General features: G+C 40.2%; 1 protein-coding gene across 4 annotated transcripts; it reads right to left on the bottom strand.

Annotated features, from left to right (window-relative positions):
- Positions 1-6,743: 6,743 nt before the first annotated feature.
- Positions 6,744-15,730, bottom strand: alpl (alkaline phosphatase, biomineralization associated). 4 transcript variants are annotated; one of them, XM_037252550.1, is made up of 13 exons: positions 15,587-15,730; positions 14,749-14,800; positions 13,043-13,169; positions 12,580-12,699; positions 10,409-10,524; positions 9,585-9,759; positions 9,176-9,351; positions 8,928-9,068; positions 8,706-8,775; positions 8,512-8,646; positions 8,241-8,432; positions 8,045-8,164; positions 6,744-7,975 (listed from the first exon to the last, which is right to left on the bottom strand). In XM_037252550.1, exons 3-13 carry the CDS (start codon positions 13,119-13,121, stop codon positions 7,701-7,703), a joined length of 1,599 nt encoding a protein of 532 aa, XP_037108445.1. In that variant the 5' UTR covers positions 13,122-13,169; positions 14,749-14,800; positions 15,587-15,730; the 3' UTR covers positions 6,744-7,700. The 4 variants fall into 4 exon arrangements, with proteins under 4 accessions (XP_037108445.1, XP_037108446.1, XP_037108447.1 ...); XM_037252551.1 differs by having other exon boundaries at positions 15,554-15,703; XM_037252552.1 differs by having other exon boundaries at positions 15,629-15,647.
- Positions 15,731-16,442: the final 712 nt, after the last annotated feature.

Genomic DNA, 16,442 nt, shown 5'->3' on the forward strand with positions numbered 1-16,442 from the left:
AAATAGGCTGCTCTGTTAATGTTTCGAGTAACTCTACGGATCGATATGGAAGGGAAACATAGGTAAGTAGTACCAATGCGTTAGATCGAACTTTAGTCAGTTCCGATCATTTTATAGGAGATCGTTTGAGAAATGCGATTGTTTACACTTTGCTGAGGCTCATGGGAGATTGCGAGCTAAGGCTCGTGAGACTTTGCGGATGGCTAATGCTATTGCGATAGCTGCTATACGTACCAGGCTATTTCATGTCAAAATAGGCTGCTCTGTTAATGTTTCGAGTAAATCTACGGATCGATATGGAAGGGAAACATAGGTAAGTAGTACCAATGCGTTAGATCGAACTTTAGTCAGTTCTGATCATTTTATAGGAGATCGTTTGAGAAACGCGATTGTTTACAGAGGGCTCGTTGGTTATTGGCTAGTGGATGCATACCGCAACCCTAGTCAACCTCAGTTTGATGCAGTATAGCTTCTATTTTATGCGCCTTATAATCCGGTGCGCCTTATATATGGACAAAGTTTTAAAATGGGCCGTTCATTGAAGGTGCGCCTTATAACCCGGTGCGCCTTTTAGGGCGGAAAATACGGTACTTATCTTTGTGAACAGGTGTTCTCCGTGATGAACAATAATAAAACAAAGCAGCGCTCAAGGTTAACAAATGAACACTTGAATGACATTCTTAAATGTGCTGCTACTCAGGATTTGACACCTGATATCGACGCACTTGTAAAGGCAAAAAGATGCCAAGTTTCAGGAGCCAGCAGCAGCAAGTAGACTGCAGGAGTGCAGTGAGAGAGAGAAAAAAGTGTGATGACACGACATTTGTTTGCACTCATGAATACAGATCATTAAAAATAAGATTAATCTGGTTTCATATTAAAGACAATTAATATTGTGCAGTATATTCTCAGCTTCAGTAGGCCCAGCCTAGTAGTTTGAGCTGATGTAGTCTAATCTTATTGCCCATGCACTGCTAAAACTTTTATTTTGTATTTTTATTTATTATTATTTCAAAGCAGTATGACAATTAAGGCAAAACATTTTTTTTCATAGCTCCCACTTGAGTTTGTTTAGTGTGGTGAGTTGGTTCAGGTGTAAAACTGCATTCACTCAACTGTTAAAATAAACCAGTTGTTAACACATTCAATGCCAAACATGAAAATCATTTTTTTCTCCATTGTTTGTGAATAAATGTGCTTAGAAAAGATCCCTTGTCATCCGTGATTATAATATGTAGGGTAGGCTACAAATGTAGGCTGAATGATAAAGCATAGTACTGAAAAACAAAGCTAAATAGTTGGAGTTGACATTCTTTTACTGATCCGGCCCACCTGAGAACAGAAAGTCTTGATCCGGCCCCAGAGCCAAACTGAGTTTGACATGCCTGTTTTAAGGACACATTGACAACTTGTCTGCCGGGCCTCATTCTTCTTTGTCGTGTCATCTTTCCTAACCAGTTTATCTGCCTGTTTAGGCCTAAGATAATATTTTACCTAAAAACTGAACCGTGGATGGAATGAATGAACACTGGCCATGCATGAAATAAATAAAGATTGACCCATCCCACTTGCACAGAAGCGATTCAAGATAAGCGATGGATCCTTTTCTACTCCAAAACTGTCATTTAGGTAGCACGTTAATAATATTTAAACTTTGTTGGTAACTTATTGACTACATGTCACATTGAATAGTCATCTCTTCACCCATTTTAAGTTTGTTTTTGCTGCTTCTATCCATCAAAGACAGACTCATTCCGGAGATATTGATTGGTTCTAAATTTAAAGCATAACTAATTGTAAACCTGAAGCCTGTAACACTTTGAAGCAGGGAATTTTGTAGACATGTCAATCAAAAGTAAGCATAGAGGTTGTTTGGCTCACTGCTACACTTTTATATTTACAAGGCCATTCTTGAACTTGTGCCCACTCACGTACTCACACAGAGAATTGTCGATTCTTACAGTTTGCATTCAAATCACATCTTGTTGCCAAATGTTCCATTTGCACACACTGAGTTGGGGGGAAAAGGGCTTTTGTCCTCTACATGGAACCTGTTGCAAAAGGCCTGGAAGCTAAAAGAATGTATTTCATCCTGACTGAGAGCACTCGAGACAGCCTGCTTAACCATGTACGCCTGTAGGTAATTGTCATTTTAATTGTATTGAAGTTTTTTGTCTCCTCTTGGCCGGGACTCCTTTGAAAATTAGATTTTAAATTCAATGGGGGATTCCTGGAAAGGAAAAACAAAGTTATGCCTGAAAAGATCCAGGAAGTGTGTTGTTTTGGTATGAAGCTGCATTTTTGCCTTTTTCAAGGGTTCTTTGTAGACAAACCTGACTGCCCTGTCAGTGCACCAATTCCCACACAGTGCAGGTCCCAAGACGGGATGAAAATGCATTAAGAAAGGCAATCGGCATAAAAAAAGTCTCACTGACAAGGAAACACGCAAGTCACGTCTTCAAAGTGGAACTTGTCTTTGGGATTTTGACCGATTGCAACTAAATTTGAACCCGATTGTTATGAATGTTATTGTTGTTGGCACTGGTGGAAGAGGTAAAGACGCTCCGTATGCTCAATGCTGAGAAGGACAAGCGGCTTGCCTACCTTGAAAGTCGGGTAGCGGACATCGAGCAATATACAAGAATAAATGACATTGTCATCACGGGAATAGCAATCAAACCTATATCTTATGCAAGGGCAGTGACGGCAAGTAACGATGGCTGTGAGCAACATGCAAGCTCAGCCGAGCAACAGGTAGCTGAGTTTCTGCAAACTAAAGGAATAACTATGGACTCCAACCAGGTTGAAGCATGTCATCCACTGCCCAGAAGAAACAGTAACGACAAGCCTGCAGTCATTCTGAAATTTGTCAGCAGGAAGCACAAAGTTGCACTTCTAAAGCAGGGTAAGTTGCTCAAAGGTACAGACATCTACATAAATGAACATTTGACAAAGACCAATGCGGATATTGCAAAGAAAGCACGTCACTTGAGAAGAATGAAAAAAATACAGAGTACATGGACCAGAAATTGCAAGATATACGTACATCAAGCTTAATGGATCACCAGAAGAGGCCAAGATACTGATGGTGAGGAGTATTGAGGAACTGGAAAAGCTCGAATAAGTATCCTCAATAGAAAATCAACTGGAGTGGACTTGGAACTGAATGGAGGTAACAACACAAAACACAAACATAATGCTCAGGGACACTACTCAAGCATCAAGCAACAATGGACATGTAACACAGTGGATACAAGAACATGAACAACTCCAACTAACGTTTGATTACAGTGAAAGCAGCACTCTGGAAATAGATCAGGACATCGACCCAGACAATAATTTCTTCTCCACCACAAACAACACATGTTATTATTACAGCAATGATCAGTACAATACGGACATCTTAACAAAAGATAAGCTATCTATTATCCATTTCAATAGCCGGAGTCTATATAAAAATTTTAGTAGCATTCGGGATTACTTAAACACATTCAAACAACCATTTATTATAATAACTATTTCTGAGACCTGGATTACGACTGAGAAGGGAATGCACTTTGAGATGGAAGGCTATGAATTCATATACAACAACAGACAGAGTAAAGGTGGGGGTGGTGTTGCAATCTATGTTGCTTTGAATATGAAATTCAAGATTGTAGAGGCTATGACACAGGTGGTGGACAATCTTCTTGAATGCATTGACCTCAAAAAAGCTTTTGACACAATTAATCATAATATACTATTCAATAAATTAGAAAAATATGGGATAAGGGGATTAGTATTAGACTGGATAAAGGGTTATCTGCGAGAACGGCAACAGTATGTAAAGTTGGGTAATCACTGTTCTGGATATTTGGAAATAGCTTGTGGTGTTCCACAAGGGTCAGTTTTAGGCCCAAAATTATTTATTTTGTATATAAATGACATGTGCAAAGTCTCTAAAGAACTAAAACTCGTCAATTTTGCAGATGACACAAATATCTTTTGTTCAGGTGATAACATCCAACAAGTGGAATCAGTGTTGAATGAGGAAATGAAAAAAATAAAAATGTGGTTCGACTGGAACAAATGATCATTAAATGTAAGTAAGACCAAGTTTATGGTATTTGGCAAAGCGAACATAAAGATACGAATAGAAATAGATGGGACTGAAATTGAAAGGGTGCAGGAAAACAAATTTCTTGGGGTTATAATAGATGACAGGCTGAGTTGGAAGCCACACATCAAAAACGTAAAGTCTAAAATTTCAAGAAGCATGGCAGTCATATACAAAGCAAAAGAATTCCTGGATTATCATTCACTTCGTACACTTTATTGTTCTCTTGTCTTGCCCTATTTGCATTACTGTGCTGAGGTTTGGGGGAATACTTATAAAACTTCACTAAAGCCACTTATCATTCTGCAGAAAAGAGCAATAAGGACTGTTCATAAAGTCAACTACTTGGAACACACAAATCCACTTTTCATACAATCCAAACTATTGAAATTCACTGACATAGTATCTTATCAAACAGCAATCATCATGTATAGGGCAAAAGCAAAACAACTACCAGACAATATCCAAAACTTATTTAGGAATCGGGAGGGAGGTTATAAGTTAAGGGGGAATCACAACTTCAAAATCTTAAACATAAGAACAACCTTAAAAGGTTTCTGTATAACTATAACCGGGGTCAAACTATGGAACAATCTAAGTGAGGAACTCAAGCAAAGTCCAAATATCCACTAGTTTAAAAGAATGTACAAAAATATGTTGTTTAGCGGGTACAAAGGCTAAAAGTGCCAAAGGGCTACACACAAGTAAAAATGAAACAGAACAATAAGTGTGAAAGTGTGTCTACTTGTGTTCTGTTGTAGAATTACAGTATATGTTGAATCATTGGTTTAATGGATAAAGTGAGAAAGGGGTAGGAATCTAAAAAGCTATGCTTCCTCCTACTCCTTTTCGAGCATTCTTTATTGATTTCTTTACTTATGTATTATTATTATTATTATTATTATTATTAATTAATTAATTTAATTTATTTATTTCTGTTTGTTGGTTTATTTTTTGTTTGTTTGTTGTATGGACTTATATGTGGCACTTTAGAGTGTTATTTGTTTTGTTTTGTTTTCTTTTTGTTTTGGATGTTCGAAATAAAGATATCAATCAATCAATCAATCAATGTTATTGTTATTAAACTGCGGACAAGTCATCACGGTACACTTTCCTTTTTCCTGAGGAAATCTTGGCCTCGATAGCCACAAGGTCAACGATAACAGCATAGCAAGCATTGTGGTTCACTTCCTGTGAAACATGATGCCAAATTGACTTTTGAAATGCTCGTATGCAAATAGTTGGATCTTGGGAAAAGCGATCCAAACGTAACGTTTTGCTAGATACAAAGATTAGTGTTAGCAAATGATATTTAAGGCAAATACTTGATGTGACATTCTGGGCTGTTTATATCTTCCTCTCTGAAAATGTAATTTGTGCTTGGCTCAAAAAAAGCTTTAGAGACGTTTCAAGCCTCATAATATTGTCATGAATTGAGGACCCCCTGTAGTTAAAATGCAGAGTGAGAGTCAGGTGCCTTCTCACTCTCCCACTGTTCCCTGCGTAACTACAGGCGCTGGTCCAAGAAGGAGTGGGAATGGGCCGCTCATTCACTGCAGCTGTGATGGTACTGAATGTGTATGGCGGAGTGGGAGGGAGGCTCTCAGGAATTTTAAGAGCGAGAGTTTAGAGGAAGCTCCAGGGGAAGGGAAACTGGAGCTGATTATTGTGTGAATAATAAAAAAATAAAAAATAAAAAAAAACTACCGTATTTTCCGAACTATAAGGCGCACCTAAAAACCTCCAATTTTCTCAAAAGCCGTATAATCAGGCGCGCCTTATTTATGGACCAATATTGAGCCACTACAGCAGAGGTGTCCAAAGTCCGGCCCGCGGGCCAAATGTATATATCTTATATATGGACAAAGTTTTAAAATGGGCCATTCATTGAAGGTGCGCTTTATAATCCGGTGCGCCTTATATATGGACAAAGTTTTAAAATGGGCCATTCATTGAAGGTGCGCCTTATAATCCAGTGCGCCTTATAGTGCGGAAAATACGGTACAGTGAACTCTTGCTGTTTCTGGGGAGGTCAGGCAATCGTCCATCACACTGCTGCACAGCTAATTTATTTGCAAGTACCCCAATGGCATTGTTTTTATGTGTCGCTTTCTCATTTTATTGCTCTGAAATGACCTAAGAACAACATGCGTCATTCAAACAAAGGCATTCATTCAAAAGCCCGGTATTAGTGGGTCAGTCTTTTGTCTCCTGTTGTAACTCATGTGTAACCCGTGAAATCTCTTGGACATCATTCAAGATCCTGTCATCAGCTCCAGCCGCCCTCTAGGTCATAGGTAATGTCATTTTTTGTTACAGGTTATATGTAAATGAAACAGAACCATAGTGCAACAGCAACGACGCTTTTGTCTCAGAAATTATTGAAGTTTACACATTTCGCAAACTTGATTCAATGAAACAGAACCATGGTGCAACAGCAACGACGCTTTTGTCTCAGAAATTATTGAAGTTCACACATTTCGCAAACTTGATTCACTACAGTATTTCGCAAGAGCGGAACTCTAATTTGGTTGAACTCTGATCTCCTTTAGAATATTTGTCTTCTATTATGTATCGTACAGTGATTGTATCAAAAATGTCAATGTCATGATGAGGTTTTGTGTGATAGAGAAGCAGTGAGAAAATGCAGACTGTCAAGATTTTTTATTAGACACCAGTTCAGGAATAAACCCAATCAAACAGCCAATCATGGGCTCACTACAATTAAACATGAATCCAACTGCAGCCACCACAACAGAGCAGATGGAAAAGTACACCGATTGAGAATTTATTTGGGGATCTAGTTTAGTGATTGATACATTCAAAAGTGACTTTTTCTTCATACATACCACATTTCATCATCCCAACACGTATGAGGTAGATGTTATTGTTTAAAAAAAACAAAAACAGCAAAGCCAGTTTCAGACTTAAAACACTACAAGGATTTTCAACCACTCTGCCATGATCTAATTCCACTTAATTGGTGAGAAAACTACTTATTTACAAAAACTATAATGTCTCACAAAAGTGAGTATGCCTTTGACACTTTGAACCCAATTTGGACATTTGGTCTAGTCACTTTGTTTGCCAGTGGTCTAAACATTAATGGCTGTGCTCTATTTTGAGGGGACAATACATTTATTTATGCAAGCTGTGCACTACTTACTACATTTCTTGTGTTGTTCCATTACAATGTATAAACATGCAAGGTTTGTACTGACTTTTGAAACATTGATCCTTTCTTCATCTATCTATGCAAGCGACATATATTGACAAACAGTAGATGACTGAAGATACAACTATCTTTATACCTGTTGCCTTTTGTTTTTGTGTGTGTCACTTTTGAGTAGATCATCTTTTTTGTGACATTTTTGTTCTGTGGTAAGTTTTTCGTAATGTAAAATATGCACAATAAATGCTCGTCTATTGCATAGGGAGATTGTGGTTGAGGAATCTGAAGATAGTGTGGCAACATCCACTAACGTGGTGCTATGTTTGACATACGTGTCTGTAGATTCTGAAAGTGTTATCGTATAGATCAACTCAAGGATAGTAAAGAACGAGAGCAACAGTCGTAAGATTAAAAATTAAAAATGCATTGCCGTCAACAGAGAAATCGTACGACTGCCAACGCGGTGACAACAACAAAGGAGAAGGCGGGGCGTGGTGCGTCATCAAAAACGGAACTGCCCTGCTCGCAGTGTGCCTTGTTGATCCCGATGCAGGCCGTGTACGCCATCACGTGCGCGATGTAGTTCTGCTCGTGCACGCCGTGCATCAGGTGAGCCAGCGGGCCTTTGGCAAACACGGGAACGTCCTCGCCGCCGTGGGTCTCGGAGCTGAGCGGAACAGCAGCCTGAGGCTGGTAGTGGATGTCACCTGCGTTTGGTTTGATGGTCAAATTCAGTTTGCCTGTAACCTATTTATTATATTACAGTGACGACTTACCATAGTTAACGTTGGAGATGTTCTCCCTTTCGCCGTCGACTAATTTGTATCCGGGGCCATTGCCGTATGCGATGGCGGTGAAAGGCTTATGGTCAACGTCGCTCACCTCGGGAGCCAAGCCTAAAGAAAGAGACAAAGCATTGGCATCTTAATATTCCCACAACATTCAAAATACTCATATAAATATCACGCCTACCGAAAATGTTGTTTCCTCGAAACGTGTAACCTCCAAAGCTGAACACGTGCGAATGGTCGGCGGTGACGACAGTCAAGGTGTCGTAGACGCTGGTCAACAAGTCCGCTCGGCCGATAGCCCGGTCCATTTCTACGGCGTCGTGCAGAGCCAGCTGAGCCAGACCTCCGTGGTGACCGTGGTCGATACGCCCGCCTGAAGGATAGGCCATCGCATCATTTTGGTTAGCCACTGAATAGGCTCGGTTATAACTAACTGTGGTGCAAAAACGCACCTTCTACAAGCAGAAAAAATCCATTGGGGTTCTTCCTCAAGATCCTGATGGCCACATCCACCATCTCCGTGAGTGACGGATCGCTTTCATTGTTCCTCTCCAAGTCATACATGAGATCTGACGGTTCAAAGAGTCCTAAAAGGGGGACAGCACTTAGCGGACTGCAAGCGGAAGGGAAACGTGGCAAAACTCACCCAGTAAGTAATTGACATTGATTGGGTTGAGCGATAAAAGCTGAGACCTGTTCCACACGTAATGGCCTTTCTGCATAATGAAAACAAGAGTATACTGAATACGCAATATACAAATAAAAAAAATCCCATTTAAAAACTTAACTCAGGCTTGAATCTTCATTTCAAAATAACGAAACTAACTCAGAAATGAAAGCCTAATTTGGAACAAGTTTTTTTGTTTACATTGTTCTTGTTTTTGTTGATCCACTCCTGCACCAGGTTCCGACCGTCGTTGCGCGTGCCGTTATGCTTCTCAACGGTGGGGTACTCCACGTCCGAAGTGTTTTTGGGAAACATGTACTTTCTTCCTCCGCCCATCATGACCTGCACAGCCACAACATTGAAGACGATACTTCAGTGCTTTGCTATGCTTTTTTTGTTTTGTTTGGTGGATGGATAATCTCAACCGTCTGTGTATTAGTACAACTCACATCAATGTTTGGGATATTTTCAAACAGTTGCCTGGCGATGTCTTTGCAGCCGGCCTGCAGCGCCTCAGCCGGCATCTCGTTATCCGAATACCAGTCTCGGTCTACACTGTGCGCGTAAGCGGCGCTGGGTGTGGCGTGGTTGATGCGAGTCGTTGTCACGATGCCCACCGACTTGCCTGCAAATATAACAAGGATGAGAATTCCCATGTACAATTTAAATCCACTACATAAAAAGACACTTTGCTGTCCGACATGAAATGTCTTTAACTATTCCTCTTCTAGGTCTGGTAGGATGAATTTCTATTTGCCAAATGCCAAACAATTTTGAGATCACACCAAGTGTCCCATTATCTCCGACACTTAGCTAACAAGAATGCAAATTGTGCCCGCTAGTCGTCAACAGCCCTACCTGCATCTTTGGCCCACTTGAGGATGGAGGTGACCTCGTTACCCCGCGTGGTGTTGCACTGGGAGCGGACGGCATTGGCGCTCACGCCCACCGTGCCCGCGTTAGCTTTGACGCCGCAAAGGAAGGCTGTGGCCGTGCCGGCGCTGTCGGCCACCTGTGCATCTGTGTTGTATGTCTGCACAGATCATATGATCAGGGATCCTCTATTGAATGTATTTATAGAATGCAATATAATTCCCTGCCAAATATTCTCTCACGACTTGGCTGCTTGGCACGCACCCACTCGCTCCACTCATAAAGACATGCATTTGATTTTACAATTAGTGTCTCATGGGAGATTTTTAAAGGATTCCAAACAATACAGAAAACTTCCAAAAGTTGCATAATTTAAAACAAGACAAAGAAAAAAAAATAAGAAGTAAAAGTAATTAACCCCAAAAATGTGCACTTTAAATTTAGACTATGGTTCAAGTAGGACTACAATTTATTGTCTTTAGGTTTTTAAAATTGGACAGGTTAAAATAATACTCCTGTAAAAATACCACCAAAGATTGTGTAGGTTAGATTACGACTAGTAAAATTGAAAATAAGCACTGCAACCTAGTCTCTTAGTAAAATGTTGCACTAATAGTCGTTTTTGTTGATAAATCATAATACAAAAAAATTAATATGACAAGAATGTGGAAATGTGAGTGGCATTGCACAACTTGAACAAAAAAGGCAAAAAAATAGTTTTCCTGTTGCATTGGTTTTCTTTTACAATATTTGTTTTTCTTATATTTATCCAAAGCCATTTCTGTTTTGGACTAAGCAACATCAATCACCTTGGACAAAGCCACAAAGGGGAACTTTTCCATCTCCAGCACGGTCTCTTCTCCAGACTGTCCGCTCAGCTGACCCTTCAATATCCGAGCGGCAGTTACCGTGGGAACGCCCATCCCTTTAAACGCCACAAACAGGTCAACTGTTAACAATGCATTTGCTTTGCCCTCATGGGGAAATCAATAAATCAATTCATCACTCAATTAACCAGATGCCATTCATCGATTAACTAAAGACATATGAGCATGGAAAGTTATTTTAGCTCTGATTCATCAAAATTGTTTCTAAATCACCACAATTGCATCACTTGGTTCTTTCCACACATTCCTTGAAGTGACACAACATTTCCCGTTTGCAACGTTCTTTCAAACAGGAAAGCCGCTCATTGGTTCTACGTGAATAAGTATGCACGCCATGCTGGACAGGAATGTCATAATGTGGCCCGCATCCAAAAACCCCAGCGTAGGGGCCCCGATGAAAGACTCCAGTTAATGTTCCACTGATGAGCGTGCAACATTGTTTGCTTTTCCAGTGATGGTTCACCGCCGCAACATCTGGGCTGCGTTACACTGCAGCTTGAATTTCGATTCCATATAGTAGAGCTGAACGCTTTAGCAAAATAATTGAATTCAGATTTTTTTCCGCCTCACTATTGTGATTGCGATTAAGTCCCCTGCCTGTGTGTATTTTAACACAAAAAAATTATTTATTCTGTATTCCAACAGGCGGCTCGGTGGCGCGCTGGGTAGCACGTCCGCCTCACAGTTAGGTGGGTGCGGGTTCTATTCCACCTCCGGCCCTCCCTGTGTGGAGTTTGCATGTTCTCCCCGGGCCCGCGTGGGTTTTCTCCGGGCACTCCGGTTTCCTCCCACTTCCCAAAAACATGCTTGGTAGGCCGATTGAGGACTCCAAATTGTCCCTAGGTGTGAGTGTAGAGGGTTGTTTGTCTCTGTGTGCCCTGCGATTGGCTGGCAACCGGTTCAGGGTGTCCCCCGCCTACTGCCCGATGACGGCTGAGATAGGCTCCAGCACACCCGCGACCCCCCGTGGGGACTAAGCGGTTCAGAAAATGGATGGATGGATGGATGGATGGATGGATGGATGGATGTATTCCAACATTTTGACCTTCTAGCTCAGGGGTGTCCAAACTACGGCCCGCGGTCCAGTTTTTATTGGCCCGCAGCACATACTGGGCAGGCTAACGAGTTAGCGGAAAGATGCTAATTCGCGATCGTGCTAACACGCGCAAACGGAGTTCGCATGTTTAGTCTGATAGTGTCTCTTTTAAGTCTTAAAGAGACACTATCTCACTATCAGACTAAGCATGCGAACACAAACGACCAGCTAACAGGGAGTGACCGCGCTGATAAAGTGAAGCAGCTCCAAGCTGAACTGGCATCACAACAGCGATTCTTCACACGGGACTGTGAGTCAAAAATAAATATTACTAAAGCAAGCTACGAAGTGGCCATGTTAAGACTGTTGATGTTATGGACCTGTAGACCTGACACAAACTATTATTTTCTGAAAGATAATGTAAATGACAAGAGCAAAATTCACTAGTTTTAAGTTTTAATAATAACAGACAACTTTGCATTACTTATAACTCCCGTTTAAAATGTTCATGAGGCAAAAGTAATTTTAAACTCATGTAAATTTAAGGTATTTCATACAGTTTGTTCAATGTTATCTGACTCTTCAGATATGAATGAAAGGCAGAATTTGTGTTTTTAGAGTTGTTCACATCTGCCTGAGTGACTCATATTTGGTTATTTTGTCATTTGAAAAATAAAGACAATTGTGACAATGAAATTTGTTTTATAACAGTGTGTATTTGCACGACATTTTTGTAGTTAAAAAATGTCCGAAAAAACTATTGGCCCCCGGGCCCCTTCACTTTATCAAATCTGGCCCTCCTTGCAAAAAGATTGGACACCCCTGTTCTAGCTTATTGCACTAAAATCGAGGCAAATGAACCATGAATTAATAAGCGACACTTTACTTCAATTAGAGTTGCAGTCTTTTGCTTACACACGTGTGATGTCACATCAGTATGCTCTGTTGTGTTGTATTGAACATCGCGTGAAGGTGATTCATGTGTGTTGAAGGAAAAATGAACGACTGCATATATTTACGGGTTCATTTTAGCCGCGAGTGAGGCGTCGTGACTCACCGTCACCAAGGAACATGATGATGTTCTTGGCTCTATTCTGGTTGAGTGTCTGCAGCCTTAGCGCATTGTTCAGGGTTTTTTGGGCCCAGTCTCTCCAGAAATTGGGATCCTTCTCTTGCGCTAATGGGGGAAGGTTAATAAAAAAGCTCACAGTGAATTTGGGACATAAGTCACACATTTTTTTGTATTATGTTTTCTCATTAAGTTCAAGGCTGAGTGGACGAGAGTAGTTGTATGCACCCCGGACTGGTCGCCAGTAAATCACTGGGCACATAGATGAAAGCCATTCACAACTTTGGACAATTTTGTGTCTAATTTACCTTGCATGTTAACGTTTGTGTGAGTAACTCATAAGTAAATAAATTATACATTTGATGGTTGGGAAATGCTGATAAAATTTGCCGAATACCTCTGACCTGATATAATGATCATGTGATTGACAACAAAGTTTTTCCCAACTTACCAGGAAAGCTTGGCTGACTTGAACATGGCACAGCCAACAGAGTGCAGCAGATGACAACAAGTTGCAGTGTCCCCTTCATGTTGTCAGCTCGATGTGTCAAAAACGTCGTCTTGCTCTTTCTTATTTGCTTCACAATGAGGCATAGGAATGGAAAAAAAATAGAATAGTCACATGAAGAGTAGTGAGTAATTTACTCTGCACTCCTGTTGTCACAGTCAAAGTCAGCTTTATTGTCAATTTCTTCACATGTCAAGACACACAAAGAGATCGAAATTACGTTCCCACTATCCCACGGTGACAAGACATAGTACACAATATACATACAAGTAAACAACACAAAAAGTAAAAACAAGAAGGCACAAACAATGAATAAATAAGAGTGATGAATAAATAATAAACAAACAAATAACATAACAAATAAGAGGAGCAAAAAGGGAGCAAGAGTGCATACAGCAGACAGTCAGAATATAGCGCAATTATGTTATGACTTATTTGACCTGTTGATCGCTCGGGAAAATATTCCTGCAAGTATTATCTTCACCTTCACCAACAGAACTCTACGTCCGCTTTCGTACAGTCAAGCTAGTCAGTTCAATTCCTCCCTGTGAGCTTTCCTTCATTTTAGTCTGTGACAGAATTTTACAAGATGAAAATCTTTTACATGGAGAAGGAGTCTATCACGACTAAAACCCACTTGGAGAGCAATAAAATGGCACAAAGGAGGTAATAGAAGTCTTCCTATGCCCTTCTGCTGCCAAGTTTTGTGAACATCTGCTTTAGCAATATCTTACCGACAGGATGTAACGTCTCAGGGGCCCATGTCAGACTTTGCAAGCCTTACCAGTGGCCTCGCTGTGCTAGAAAGTGCTCACAACGGGAGCTTTTTGTAAAGGGGTCTGCTCAGTAAGGCTTTCAACTACGATTATTCACACCCTCCCTCTTTCTTCTTTGGCCTTTATAGCTTTCAAGGTTGTTTTAATGGGATTGAGCTCCATAACACCAAGAGGTTTAAGGGCCAGAACAAAGCCGATTAAAAACCGATGATTGACTGCACACACACAAAGCAAATCTGACACTGGGGTATGATTTTTTTTCTTGCATGGCTTGATAGAATTTTAGACCAGTATTGCACATCTGCATCACAGTTTTGAGTTTACGGGTTACAATCTAGTTTATTTTTTTATTTTTTTATGTGAACTGCGATTGTGTCCAAGGGTAAGCTGGTATGAGCTCTATTTTGCAAAATAATTCAACTGCTACGGTAGTACGGTACATCTGCGCAGTTAGGCAGATTGTTCATAGTTTCCTGAAAAGTTGTGCTCGCATCAAGCCATTTATTAGTCATCCCTGTAATATACTATGTCCAGCATTGCATGTGGGAATTCGTCATCCCTGTAAAATATGTCCAGCATTACATGTGGGAAGAACAAAAGTTGGACTAGTTCCCTGCAGGAGGACTCTCACATACATCATTCAGTGTCCGACTAAACAAAACAATGCCTGATATAGCTATAGCTAAGTTGATGCAGAATTTGTCTTGGCGGACCAAACATAATTAAACTGCGGGGCAAATTTAGCCTGCGGGGCAGAGTTTGACAGCAGTTTTACATTAGATTACATTTTAAAAAAAAAAAAGGAACCTGCTGTAGGTTTTTCTCAGTGACTGCAAATCAGCATGTCACAACCAACTAAACCGCTGCACCAACCTGCCTCAGTCAGAAGGTACCCGGTCCGCCCAGAGGCAGAGATCCAGCCAGCCTGCACATGAAGAAACAGAGCAGTGCCACTATAGCCATCAGTAGGAGAGCAGACAGCACAGTGGTTAAGATCAAGTGGTGGGCCGCTTCAGTCATGACTTCACGATACATAAAGTTGATCAAATAAAGGTGATGTCAAGACTGAGCACCAACACCGACTTCACTCCTCTCGGGCTCAATCCTCAAAGTGGGATTAAGATTTGGAGCACCGGCTCAGATGACCTCCAAAAGCAACAACAGACTATTTCAGTCTGAGCTAGTCAATGGTCCAACGAAAGAACAACAACGAATGATGTGGAGCCAACCATATTCTGATTCTCATTATAATGTTAAGGGATCCAAAAATAAGTTATTGTTGTCATTATATATGTTATCTAATTAATTGATGAGTCATTAATTGAATAATTAGATGGTTATGTGGATTTTATTCTGCTAAATATTAAAACCCTGCAATGATTGCACTATGCCATTAAGGAACCAAGGAACTATATGCCATTATGAACCAAGCCATACAAATGCACCGTTACATAATCTTTCTCCCCACATTGACCAACGGCAAGCAGCAACCATTCCCCAGAGGAAAGTCACCCATGCAAAACTTTAAAACCATAAAATAAATACAAAATTGCATTGTATAAACATCCAACATTTGAAATAATGCATAAAAATAATTATTACTTAAGCATGCAAAGAAAGAGAGAGACGCAAATTGTTGAATGATTATAACAAAAACGCGCTCATTTTCCAATCTCACCCAAAAAAAGTTAAGTGCAGCAGTTCCACTTACTGCACACAGTGTCTCCTCAAACGTTGCCCAGCAATGTTTCACCTTGATTTGTGTCTCCTTGTCGTTGCTTTCACTGCCTTTTAAAGGCCCAGAGTGGTTCTACCGAGGCTTTTTGAGGGGGACGGTCAGCAACCCATGTGGAGGAGGGGAAAGGCATAGAAATAACAGGCTTATTAACTGAGCGCTGTGAGGGCGCAGCGTGGACTCGGAGCGCTCCCTGTAGGATGCCTTGATGCGTGCTTTCATGACTAACTTCACCCAATAATGTATACCACGAATAAAAAAAAAAAAGCAATAAAATGAAAAAAAATTGCAACATTTAAATGGCTTTAGAAAAAAAAAATACAAAAGTAAAAAATATTTCGAAATAAAATTATACTTCTTTAACATATTCAAATTCATTCACACATGTGCACATTCAACAAAAAATATAACATTTTAAAATATGAATGCAACTTTAAATGAAACAAAAATGGATACAAAACTCGTCCACATAAAAAAAATCATCCAAATAAAAACGAAAAGAAATGCAATTCCAACCAAATATCAGATTGAGAGAAAATACAAAACACACGGGAAAAAATGGCAAGCACATGTGTACACACAATTTGATCATATTGCATTCTATTATAAATATGTTTAAATTTTAGTACTATAAGCATTTAAGTTTGTTATTTATATTTTATGCTCACTAACATTAATAGTTATAATAGCGTTAGCAAAAATAATCACCCACCAATTTCTACATCAAAATATTTACGTCTGTTTTCCGACTCAAGTGCTCGACTACTTCCGGTATGACGTTGATGAGGGTTGGGAACTATCTTGATGCCGATCCGCGCATAGGGGCTTTGGA

The sequence above is a fragment of the Syngnathus acus genome, chromosome 5, assembly GCF_901709675.1.
Source record: "Syngnathus acus chromosome 5, fSynAcu1.2, whole genome shotgun sequence".
Taxonomy (NCBI): Eukaryota; Metazoa; Chordata; class Actinopteri; order Syngnathiformes; family Syngnathidae; genus Syngnathus; species Syngnathus acus.

Bases quoted from the DNA above. Each gene is read 5' to 3' on its own strand.
- alpl (XM_037252550.1), bottom strand. From the start codon at position 13,121: ATGAAGGGGACACTGCAACTTGTTGTCATCTGCTGCACTCTGTTGGCT. The intron at 9,069-9,175 runs GTGAGTTGTACT...GTGGCTGTGCAG, and splicing joins AAAATATCCCAAACATTGAT to GTCATGATGGGCGGAGGAAG. The intron at 8,433-8,511 runs GTGCGTTTTTGC...CCTATCCTTCAG, and splicing joins ATTTTTTCTGCTTGTAGAAG to GCGGGCGTATCGACCACGGT.